Consider the following 13812-nt stretch of genomic DNA (forward strand, 5'->3'; position numbering starts at 1 on the left):
CAGACTGTAAAACTACACACTGCAGATTCATACTGGATTAAAATCACTCCACAATTATTACAGTCAGACTGTAAAACTACACACACTGCAGATTCATACTGGATTAAAATCACTCCACAATTATTACCATCAGACTGTAAAACTACACACTGCAGATTCATACTGGATTAAAATCACTCCACAATTATTACAGTCAGACTGTAAAACTACACACACTGCAGATTCATACTGGATTAAAATCACTCCACAATTATTACAGTCAGACTGTAAAACTACACACACTGCAGATTCATACTGGATTAAAATCACTCCACAATTATTACCATCAGACTGTAAAACTACACACTGCAGATTCATACTGGATTAAAATCACTCCACAATTATTACAGACAGACTTTAAACCTACACACACTGCAGATTCATACTGGATTAAAATCACTCCACAATTATTACAGTCAGACTGTAAAACTACACACACTGCAGATTCATACTGGATTAAAATCACTCCACAATTATTACAGTCAGACTGTAAAACTACACACACTGCAGATTCATACTGGATTAAAATCACTCCACAATTATTACAGTCAGACTGTAAAACTACACACACTGCAGATTCATACTGGATTAAAATCGCTCCACAATTATTACAGTCAGACTGTAAAACTACACACACTGCAGATTCATACTGGATTAAAATCACTCCACAATTATTACAGACTGTAAAACTACACACGCTGCAGATTCATACTGGATTAAAATCACTCCATAATTATTACAGTCAGACTGTAAAACTACACACACTGCAGATTCATACTGGATTAAAATCACTCCACAATTATTACAGTCAGACTGTAAAACTACACACGCTGCAGATTCATACTGGATTAAAATCACTCCACAATTATTACCGTCAGACTGTAAAACTACACACGCTGCAGATTCATACTGGATTAAAATCGCTCCACAATTATTACAGTCAGACTGTAAAACTACACACACTGCAGATTCATACTGGATTAAAATCACTCCACAATTATTACAGTCAGACTGTAAAACTACACACACTGCAGATTCATACTGGATTAAAATCGCTCCACAATTATTACAGTCAGACTGTAAAACTACACACACTGCAGATTCATACTGGATTAAAATCGCTCCACAATTATTACAGTCAGACTGTAAAACTACACACACTGCAGATTCATACTGGATTAAAATCACTCCACAATTATTACAGTCAGACTGTAAAACTACACACATTCTGCAGATTCATACTGGATTAAAATCACTCCACAATTATTACAGTCAGACTGTAAAACTACACACGCTGCAGATTCATACTGGATTAAAATCACTCCACAATTATTACAGTCAGACTGTAAAACTACACACACTGCAGATTCATACTGGATTAAAATCGCTCCACAATTATTACAGTCAGACTGTAAAACTACACACACTGCAGATTCATACTGGATTAAAATCGCTCCACAATTATTACAGTCAGACTGTAAAACTACACACACTGCAGATTCATACTGGATTAAAATCGCTCCACAATTATTACAGTCAGACTGTAAAACTACACACTGCAGATTCATACTGGATTAAAATCGCTCCACAATTATTACAGTCAGACTGTAAAACTACACACTGCAGATTCATACTGGATTAAAATCACTCCACAATTATTACAGTCAGACTGTAAAACTACACACTGCAGATTCATACTGGATTAAAATCACTCCACAATTATTACAGTCAGACTGTAAAACTACACACTGCAGATTCATACTGGATTAAAATTGCTCCACAATTATTACAGTCAGACTGTAAAACTACACATACTGCAGATTCATACTGGATTAAAATCACTCCACAATTATTACAGTCAGACTGTAAAACTACACACACTCTGCAGATTCATACTGGATTAAAATCACTCCACAATTATTACAGTCAGACTGTAAAACTACACACGCTGCAGATTCATACTGGATTAAAATCACTCCACAATTATTACAGTCAGACTGTAAAACTACACACTGCAGATTCATACTGGATTAAAATCACTCCACAATTATTACAGTCAGACTGTAAAACTACACACACTGCAGATTCATACTGGATTAAAATCGCTCCACAATTATTACAGTCAGACTGTAAAACTACACACTGCAGATTCATACTGGATTAAAATCACTCCACAATTATTACAGTCAGACTGTAAAACTACACATACTGCAGATTCATACTGGATTAAAATCACTCCACAATTATTACAGTCAGACTGTAAAACTACACACATTCTGCAGATTCATACTGGATTAAAATCACTCCACAATTATTACAGTCAGACTGTAAAACTACACACGCTGCAGATTCATACTGGATTAAAATCACTCCACAATTATTACAGTCAGACTGTAAAACTACACACACTGCAGATTCATACTGGATTAAAATCGCTCCACAATTATTACAGTCAGACTGTAAAACTACACACACTGCAGATTCATACTGGATTAAAATCACTCCACAATTATTACAGTCAGACTGTAAAACTACACACACTGCAGATTCATACTGGATTAAAATCGCTCCACAATTATTACAGTCAGACTGTAAAACTACACACTGCAGATTCATACTGGATTAAAATCGCTCCACAATTATTACAGTCAGACTGTAAAACTACACACTGCAGATTCATACTGGATTAAAATCACTCCACAATTATTACAGTCAGACTGTAAAACTACACACTGCAGATTCATACTGGATTAAAATCACTCCACAATTATTACAGTCAGACTGTAAAACTACACACTGCAGATTCATACTGGATTAAAATCGCTCCACAATTATTACAGTCAGACTGTAAAACTACACATACTGCAGATTCATACTGGATTAAAATCACTCCACAATTATTACAGTCAGACTGTAAAACTACACACACTCTGCAGATTCATACTGGATTAAAATCACTCCACAATTATTACAGTCAGACTGTAAAACTACACACGCTGCAGATTCATACTGGATTAAAATCACTCCACAATTATTACCGTCAGACTGTAAAACTACACACGCTGCAGATTCATACTGGATTAAAATCGCTCCACAATTATTACAGTCAGACTGTAAAACTACACACACTGCAGATTCATACTGGATTAAAATCACTCCACAATTATTACAGTCAGACTGTAAAACTACACACACTGCAGATTCATACTGGATTAAAATCGCTCCACAATTATTACAGTCAGACTGTAAAACTACACACACTGCAGATTCATACTGGATTAAAATCGCTCCACAATTATTACAGTCAGACTGTAAAACTACACACACTGCAGATTCATACTGGATTAAAATCACTCCACAATTATTACAGTCAGACTGTAAAACTACACACTGCAGATTCATACTGGATTAAAATCACTCCACAATTATTACAGTCAGACTGTAAAACTACACACTGCAGATTCATACTGGATTAAAATTGCTCCACAATTATTACAGTCAGACTGTAAAACTACACATACTGCAGATTCATACTGGATTAAAATCACTCCACAATTATTACAGTCAGACTGTAAAACTACACACACTCTGCAGATTCATACTGGATTAAAATCACTCCACAATTATTACAGTCAGACTGTAAAACTACACACGCTGCAGATTCATACTGGATTAAAATCACTCCACAATTATTACAGTCAGACTGTAAAACTACACACTGCAGATTCATACTGGATTAAAATCACTCCACAATTATTACAGTCAGACTGTAAAACTACACACACTGCAGATTCATACTGGATTAAAATCGCTCCACAATTATTACAGTCAGACTGTAAAACTACACACTGCAGATTCATACTGGATTAAAATCACTCCACAATTATTACAGTCAGACTGTAAAACTACACATACTGCAGATTCATACTGGATTAAAATCACTCCACAATTATTACAGTCAGACTGTAAAACTACACACATTCTGCAGATTCATACTGGATTAAAATCACTCCACAATTATTACAGTCAGACTGTAAAACTACACACGCTGCAGATTCATACTGGATTAAAATCACTCCACAATTATTACAGTCAGACTGTAAAACTACACACACTGCAGATTCATACTGGATTAAAATCGCTCCACAATTATTACAGTCAGACTGTAAAACTACACACACTGCAGATTCATACTGGATTAAAATCGCTCCACAATTATTACAGTCAGACTGTAAAACTACACACACTGCAGATTCATACTGGATTAAAATCGCTCCACAATTATTACAGTCAGACTGTAAAACTACACACTGCAGATTCATACTGGATTAAAATCGCTCCACAATTATTACAGTCAGACTGTAAAACTACACACTGCAGATTCATACTGGATTAAAATCACTCCACAATTATTACAGTCAGACTGTAAAACTACACACTGCAGATTCATACTGGATTAAAATCACTCCACAATTATTACAGTCAGACTGTAAAACTACACACTGCAGATTCATACTGGATTAAAATCGCTCCACAATTATTACAGTCAGACTGTAAAACTACACATACTGCAGATTCATACTGGATTAAAATCACTCCACAATTATTACAGTCAGACTGTAAAACTACACACACTCTGCAGATTCATACTGGATTAAAATCACTCCACAATTATTACAGTCAGACTGTAAAACTACACACGCTGCAGATTCATACTGGATTAAAATCACTCCACAATTATTACAGTCAGACTGTAAAACTACACACTGCAGATTCATACTGGATTAAAATCACTCCACAATTATTACAGTCAGACTGTAAAACTACACACACTGCAGATTCATACTGGATCAAAAACCTTTGTGGTACGTATTTAAATGATAGAAAATCCTGTGTAAAAGTAGCTCAATAAGGCTAACGTAAGTAATTCAAGTGATCAAACCCGTTACCAGAGTTTTTGAGTTGGGATGTTTCACCCCCAAGTTTGGGCACCCCTGGTCAAATGACGTTTTGTTGAAGTGTAAATGAACCACACGTCCTCTACAGAGAACACACTTCTGCACATTTTAACGCACGATTGCCGTGTCTCTTCTGAATTTGGCATGACAATCAATCAATCAATCAAACAATCAATAAATAAATAAATAAAGCGGCCTGTTCAAAAGTATGCGCACAGGCACATACCGGTGTGGAGCTTCTTCATGGTACGGCTGGCCCAGATGTTGTCCAATGCGGAGGAGCCCTGTGGTGATTTAGTGCTGATGTTGGTGTAGACAGACGGGGGCAGCAGAGCGGTGAGTTTTTCTTTCCTCAGATTGTCCAGTTCAGTGCTGTCTGGGGGCAGACCGAAACCGCCCAACACCAGAACATCCTTCATCCCTACAGTGGGACAGAAACGACTACTTAAAGCCAAACAACTGATGGAACTGATGCTTGGGCCACAAAACAATAATTCTGAATCAGAATCTTTATACACTATAAGATGTTTTTCAATATCACTCTACATTTTTTTAATCGAACCATATATAATGGGCATTTGGTGACATCATGATGCCACTCTGTTCTTTATCCAGAATAAGCAGACTTCAAACTTGAACTTCAAAACGGCCGATTCAGTACAAAGATTCACAGAAAGATGTGAAACTGAAGGCATGAAGGTCTGATGACCTGCTAAACAAACATGCTGAATGTAGTTCCTCTGGGTTTGCTAATGCTGCACGGTGCTCCAGCACTGCCCATCTAAATCACACTGCTGCCTCATCAGCACAAAGGGCTTCCATACAGACAGCAGGGCAGCTAAAGCCCACTGACACGTAGCCGATAGCACACAGCCACAATCCATCCTCAGAGCCATAATAAACCTGCTCAGAGGACAGAGGAATCTGATTTGATTTTCAAGCATTGGGAAATGATTCAGCACAATTACAACCAAAGACAGAAGACACAGCAACAGCTGCCCCCACCCCATTTCAATTTTCCTGTTCTACCTTAAATGGTGCAGCAGTTACATTCTGGCACCTGAGGCATCATTTAAGATGGAACAGGAAAATTTGAACAAGAAGCTGGAGAATGAGAAGCGACTTCAGCCTCGTAAAAAGCAGAACGTTAAAAAACATTTTAGAAGAAACTGTTCGAGGAAAAGTTTCCTGCTGGAGATGTGAGAAAAGCGACTAGAGCTGAGCTAAAGCAGAGCAAAGCAAGTCTGACATGCATATATGTGTGTGTGTGTGTGTGTGTGTGTGTGTGTGTGTGTGTGTGTATATATATATATATATGTATATATATATATATATATATATATCCCCTGTGCTAGTACATCAGCACATACCGAGACATATTTATAGTCACGACAGTAAAATGGACATAGAAACACTCTCAACTTGTTCTTTTTCTTTCGCTGTCTGCTCGACACTATAAGTGAACTGCTGCCCTCTTCAGGTTAAGTCGTTAACTCATTCTAGGTTCAATGTCACTTTTAATAAAACATGTAATTAAAGTTTTTAATATTGTTTTTATTTTAATAAACAAAATTGAATATGGAAATATTTGTAGACAATTTTATTGTTACATTATTAAAAAAGCAGAATACACTTGTTTTTATACAATTACTTTCTGCTTTCTGTTCCTTCTAACTCCGCTGTAAGGTCCTCCACACTGACAGAGGAGTTCAGCTTGTATAATCTCCATCAAACCAACAGAAGGGACACTCTGGAGTAGCCGCATATGAGCCTAAGGTCACCACGTCAAAAGCCAAGCATCGACTAGAGGGGTATAAATCCCCCCAGCGCTGCACTAAAGCACTGTAAAAAAAAAAAAAAAATGTACTTAAACAAGTAATCTGGCTGTCTTGAAATGTGTTATTGACTGAAGGTATACTAATACAAAATAATAAGAATCGTTCTGTTAATTTACATTTAAATTACAATTTCATCAGCAGTCAGCAAATGTAGCGTGGTATGGTTACGCAAGCAGGGAACTCAAAGCCCAGTCTAGAGAATTACCCACTACGCTACACCAACTATTAGAGGATGGATAACCTCAAGGCAGCCAAGTCAAAACAACAAATCCCCTTTACAGCGTTTAATGTCTGAGCTCCACCGTTGGGATGAGTTTGAGTGATGTTTGTAATCCAGAACCAATTATCCACCAGTAATTGGCTAATAAATTAATCTGACCTTTGGACTAACCTCTCAGCGTGTCCTGCACCGCAGTGCTCAGTCTGTGGTGTCTCGGCCTGCTGGAGCCGTGCTTCCGTCCATTCTGCTCCCTTGGCAATGCAGGTGTTTTCAGGTGAACGTTCACCAAGGTGAGTTCTGATGATCCGATCTGGTGTTGGAGGTAAAGAGGAAAGCTAACAGTTTGAGCATGTGAGCTGTTTTATCCAAACACTCACCCACTGTCGTGGAGAGGCAATATAATATTAATAATTACTGTTTTGTTGTTGTGATGATGCTTTTCTGAGTGAATCGTGGATATCGCCCATACTTTAAGAACACTGACCAACCACATTTCCACGCAAAAAGATAAAATAATGTTTGTGACAATGCTGCATTGTGATCTGACATTTTGCCATTTCTCCCACCCTTACATTGTAGTTTACGCAGTAGACCCCTGAAGTCGAGCAGCATTTTGTGGTTAAGTTCCAATCCCACAACTGGGGAAATTCCACCTCTGCATTTAACCCATCCGTGAAGTGAAAAACCACATACACACTAGTGAACACACACACACTAGGGGGCAGTGAGCACACTTGCCCGGAGCGGTGGGCAGCCCTATCCACGGCGCCCGGGGAGCAGTTGGGGGTTAGGTGTCTTGCTCAAGGACACCTCAGTCATGGACTGTCAGCCCTGGGGATCGAACCGGCAACCTTCCGGTCACAGGGCCAGATCCCTAACCTCCAGCCCACGACTGCCCCAAAAGGGCACCTTAGTCTTCAAGTTCAGGTTCAAGAGGTTTTACTGTCATTTACTACACAGGGTGAGTCAAAAGTCACAGGACACCCTCTTATCTTATTTTATTTTTTATGCTGTCACAAGCCTCCACGATTCAGCGCTGAAGGTGGTGTTTGTTGCGGATTTTCTCAGCAAACAATTCGTTTGAGATGACCCCAGAGATAAAAGTCGATAATAAAATAAAAAATAAAGTAAAATAAAACCTGTCCTGTGACTTTTGACTCACCCTGTATATACAAGCTATATACAGAGTGCAGACGATACGAAATTTGGACCTCCAGCTTTAATCAGGTTATCTTAATGGGAGAAACGAATGGAGCATTTGAAAATCTCTGAATTGCATCCTGGGGTTAACAAATCTGAACAGTTTTCCTTGAATTAAGAGGCAGAAACGTGAATAATTTGACATTCATGCTACTAATGAACCAACACTCCTGTGCCCTAAATAATGCTGCACGAAAGTAAACCAAACACCAGCTACTCGAACTGTGGCCTAAAACTGCCAAAGCAGCTTCACTGCTTCATTTAACAAAGCTTGCTGGTTTGTGAGAGAGATATTGGCGATATATTGGAGATATATATGCAGATATATATATATCCCAATGTTCAGCAATGTTAGCTTGCACGTCACCATGTTCACATTTAACTCCTTAACGATCCGGTAATTCAGAAAACCCTCCGCCCACCATTTTAGTTGTTTTCAATTCCACCTACTACTTAGGACACACCCAATCACACGATACTAGGAGGGCGAAGGACAGCACAGGCCTCCTCCGAGACCTGTGAAGCGCCACCGTATCTTTTTCGAACCGCCGCTCACACAATGTAACTGGACGGATGCGCCGCTCAGGAGCCTCACGGTGTACTGACTTTACAACATTTCCGATAACCACATCACACAACAGCAGCAATTTTTTTGGAAAAAGCCATTCAAATCTCCCACAGAGAAGAACACCCAAGATCCGGAGCTCCTAATATGGGCATGAACGATCACATAACTTCAGTGGTCTGTTGGTAGAAAGATTCCACTGAGCTAGAAAGACATGGCCAGGATTAGCGGTGATCAGTTATGTAACAATGATTGCAAAAGTGGATTATTTTTATCATTATTACTTTGATTTGCTGTATTCTGTTGTTGTAATCAGACAAATTAAATTACTTATCTAATTAAACTAATCTTAAATGTCCAAGACAACTGCATAACAGAGAATTGTGCTGGATTCCATATCAAGATTTATGTGCCTTGTAATTACATTACAGGACTCCTATAATAATCAATTTTCTTCATTAAAAAAAAACAAACATCAGAAGCAGAATGCCTTCTCCTCCTCTGATGAAAGCTGTTGGTACTTACGCAAAAGCGGGCAAGGAACAGTTTAGGCTGGCCGTGGTTTCCGTTGCCGTTAGCAGCGGCGCTGTCCAGCACCAGGGCGTCCTTCAGCTCAATTCCAGCTGAGGAGTCCCAGAGAAAACCGGAATATTCTGAACCCTATACAAAAACAACACAACTACATTAGCACAGGTTATTCAGTAACACAAGTCTCAATACAAAAGAACAAAACCTGCTTCAATTTATGGATATTTCCAAAATCTCAGCAGTACTGTAAAATAAAAAAAAAAAAACACGTTATATTATTTCAGCAGTTCGGACCATGCTTCATGGATTGTAATACTGTATGCATCATTCCTGTTTTTTATGTAATTTTATTAGGGATGCATTGATATGGAAATCGAGGGCCGATGCTGATATCCAATATTTTTCATGTTCACATCTGCCGATGCTGATACAAAAACATTTATTAAATGTAGAAAACGGGCCTAAATCTGCCTGGATTAGATTTATAGATAGATACATTTTTGGGGGTGGGGGGGTTACAAAATCAGTTAAATAAAGTATTTAGTGCAAATATAGACACATACAATGCGCACACATATTTTTAAGCAAATATCTGCTGATCTGGATATAATACAGTGCTATTGGCTATGGTACTGTAGGTGTGTTGTGCCACTGTCTTCTCTGTACCTACAGCTGAAAATTAGGCTGATTAAACTACACTCACCAGCCACTTTATTAGGAACACCTTGCTAGTAAAAGGTTGGACCCCCTTTTGCCTTCAGAACTGCTTTAATTCTTCGTGGCACACTTTCAACAAGGTGTTGGAAACGTTCCTCAGAGATTTTGGTTGGTTATTTGAATTCCTGTTGCTTTTCTATCATCTGGAACCAGTCTGCCCATTCTCCTCTGACCTCTCACATCAACAAGGCATTTTCGTCCACACAACTGACCGCTCACTGGATATTTCCTCTTTTTCGGACCGTTCTCTGTAAACCCTAGAGATGGTTGTGCGTGAAAATCCCAGTAGATCAGCAGTTTCTGAAACACTCAGACCAGCCCGTCTGGCACCAACAACCACGCCACGTTCAAAGTCACTTAAATCCCCTTTCTTCCCCGTTCTGATGCTCGGTCTGCACTTCAGCAAGTTGTCTTGACCACCTCTACAGGCTTAAATGCAGTGAGTTGCAGCCGTGTGATTGGCTGATTAGCTGTGTGTTAACAAGCAATTGAACAGGTGTACCTAATAAAGTGGGTGAGTGTATATTTACAGTAATATTTCATTAAAGGGCACATAGCGTACATTTTTCTTGAATTAAATAATGTAATGTAAAACCTTGCATTGCTGAAACAGTAACTTCAGAGGAGAAGGATAAATCTTCTCTGTTAAAACTTCTGTAAACACTTCTGTTCATACACTGTAAAGGGCAGTTGGCCTTTCAGCAAACGGTGTAAAAATAAACAAAAACACAAATAAAGAAGTGGAATAACAGGTTTTCTTACAGCAGCAATGGTATGCGCACAAACCAACATCACATCACAGAAGCCTATTTGCCCCTAAGATTTGAACGGTTCCAGCTGATGTCCTTTCTGATCAGTGATCACCGTCTTCCATAAACACGAGAGCCATCAGGTCATATTTGCATTTCCTCTGAAAGTGTGAACCGCAGTGTACACAGACACATGATTTCAGACACCGCCGCGTGTCAAAAGAAGCCAGGTGTCACCATAAAATTCATGAAGAGAAAATCTAATTTGTTGCAGCTTTATACTAACTGACCTAGTTAGAAAATAATCTCATTCAGTCTAATGAGAAACTGTAGAACAGACACGGTTTATATCACAATACCTACATTTAGAGTCGGTTATTCATTCAGCCTAATGAGAAACTGTAGAACAGACTCGGTTTATATCACAATACCTACATTTAGAGTCGGTTATTCATTCAGTCTAATGAGAAACTGTAGAACAGACTCAGTTTATATCACAATACCTACATTTAGAGTCAGTTATTCATTCAGTCTAATGAGAAACTGTAGAACAGACTCGGTTTATATCACAATACCTACATTTAGAGTTGGTTATTCATTCAGTCTAATGAGAAACTGTAGAACAGACTCGGTTTATATCACAATACCTACATTTAGAGCCGGTTATTCATTCAGTCTAATGAGAAACTGTAGAACAGACTCGGTTTATATCACAATACCTACATTTAGAGTCGTTATTCATTCAGTCTAATGAGAAACTGTAGAACAGACTCTGTTTATATCACAATACCTACATTTAGAGTCGGTTATTCATTCAGTCTAATGAGAAACTGTAGAACAGACTCGGTTTATATCACAATACCTACATTTAGAGTCGGTTATTCATTCAGCCTAATGAGAAACTGTAGAACAGACTCGGTTTATATCACAATACCTACATTTAGATCCGGTTATTCATTCAGTCTAACGAGAAACTGTAGAACAGACTCGGTTTATATCACAATATCTACATTTAGAGTCGGTTATTCATTCAGTCTAATGAGAAACTGTAGAACAGCCTCGGTTTATATCACAATACCTACATTTAGAGCCGGTTATTCATTCAGCCTAATGAGAAACTGTAGAACGGACTCGGTTTATATCACAATACCTACATTTAGAGTCGGTTATTCATTCAGTCTAATGAGAAACTGTAGAACGGACTCGGTTTATATCACAATACCTACATTTAGAGTCGGTTATTCATTCAGTCTAATGAGAAACTGTAGAACGGACTCGGTTTATATCACAATACCTACATTTAGAGTCGGTTATTCATTCAGCCTAATGAGAAACTGTAGAACAGACTCGGTTTATATCACAATACCTACATTTAGAGTCGGTTATTCATTCAGCCTAATGAGAAACTGTAGAACAGACTCGGTTTATATCACAATACCTACATTTAGAGTCGGTTATTCATTCAGTCTAATGAGAAACTGTAGAACAGACTCGGTTTATATCACAATACCTACATTTAGAGCCGGTTATTCATTCAGCCTAATGAGAAACTGTAGAACAGACTCGGTTTATATCACAATACCTACATTTAGAGTCGGTTATTCATTCAGCCTAATGAGAAACTGTAGAACAGACTCGGTTTATATCACAATACCTACATTTAGAGTCAGTTATTCATTCAGTCTAATGAGAAACTGTAGAACAGACTCGGTTTATATCACAATACCTACATTTAGAGTCGGTTATTCATTCAGTCTAATGAGAAACTGTAGAACAGACTCGGTTTATATCACAATACCTACATTTAGAGTCGGTTATTCATTCAGCCTAATGAGAAACTGTAGAACAGACTCGGTTTATATCACAATACCTACATTTAGAGTCGGTTATTCATTCAGCCTAATGAGAAACTGTAGAACAGACTCGGTTTATATCACAATACCTACATTTAGAGCCGGTTATTCATTCAGCCTAATGAGAAACTGTAGAACAGACTCGGTTTATATCACAATACCTACATTTAGAGTCGGTTATTCATTCAGCCTAATGAGAAACTGTAGAACAGACTCGGTTTATATCACAATACCTACATTTAGAGTTGGTTATTCATTCAGTCTAATGAGAAACTGTAGAACAGACTCGGTTTATATCACAATACCTACATTTAGAGTCGGTTATTCATTCAGTCTAATGAGAAACTGTAGAACAGACTCGGTTTATATCACAATACCTACATTTAGAGTCGGTTATTCATTCAGTCTAATGAGAAACTGTAGAACAGACTCGGTTTATATCACAATACCTACATTTAGAGTCGGTTATTCATTCAGCCTAATGAGAAACTGTAGAACAGACTCGGTTTATATCACAATACCTACATTTAGAGTCGGTTATTCATTCAGTCTAATGAGAAACTGTAGAACAGACTCGGTTTATATCACAATACCTACATTTAGAGTCGGTTATTCATTCAGCCTAATGAGAAACTGTAGAACAGACTCGGTTTATATCACAATACCTACATTTAGAGCCGGTTATTCATTCAGCCTAATGAGAAACTGTAGAACGGACTCGGTTTATATCACAATACCTACATTTAGAGCCGGTTATTCATTCAGTCTAATGAGAAACTGTAGAACAGACTCGGTTTATATCACAATACCTACATTTAGAGCCGGTTATTCATTCAGTCTAATGAGAAACTGTAGAACAGACTCGGTTTATATCACAATACCTACATTTAGAGCCGGTTATTCATTCAGTCTAATGAGAAACTGTAGAACGGACTCGGTTTATATCACAATACCTACATTTAGAGTCAGTTATTCATTCAGTCTAGTGAGAAACTGTAGAACGGACTCGGTTTATATCACAATACCTACATTTAGAGTCGGTTATTCATTCAGCCTAATGAGAAACTGTAGAACAGACTCAGTTTATATCACAATACCTACATTTAGAGCCGGTTATTCATTCAGCCTAATGAGAAACTGTAGAA

The 13812-nt window shown here is 38.1% G+C and overlaps 1 protein-coding gene across 1 annotated transcript in view; it reads right to left on the reverse strand.

The window, feature by feature from the left end:
- The window catches only part of eepd1 (endonuclease/exonuclease/phosphatase family domain containing 1), a 58387-nt gene that overhangs the window by 1550 nt on the left and 43025 nt on the right, over nt 1-13812 (reverse strand). The window contains exons 4-6 of the mRNA XM_037535198.1: nt 9346-9480; nt 7227-7365; nt 5224-5418 (exon numbers count right to left, since the gene is read on the reverse strand). Of these exons, the coding sequence (XP_037391095.1) occupies nt 5224-5418; nt 7227-7365; nt 9346-9480 (469 nt within the window). The remainder of the gene's footprint in view (nt 1-5223; nt 5419-7226; nt 7366-9345; nt 9481-13812) is intronic.

The sequence above is a fragment of the Pygocentrus nattereri genome, chromosome 27 (genome assembly GCF_015220715.1).
Source record: "Pygocentrus nattereri isolate fPygNat1 chromosome 27, fPygNat1.pri, whole genome shotgun sequence".
Taxonomy (NCBI): Eukaryota; Metazoa; Chordata; class Actinopteri; order Characiformes; family Serrasalmidae; genus Pygocentrus; species Pygocentrus nattereri.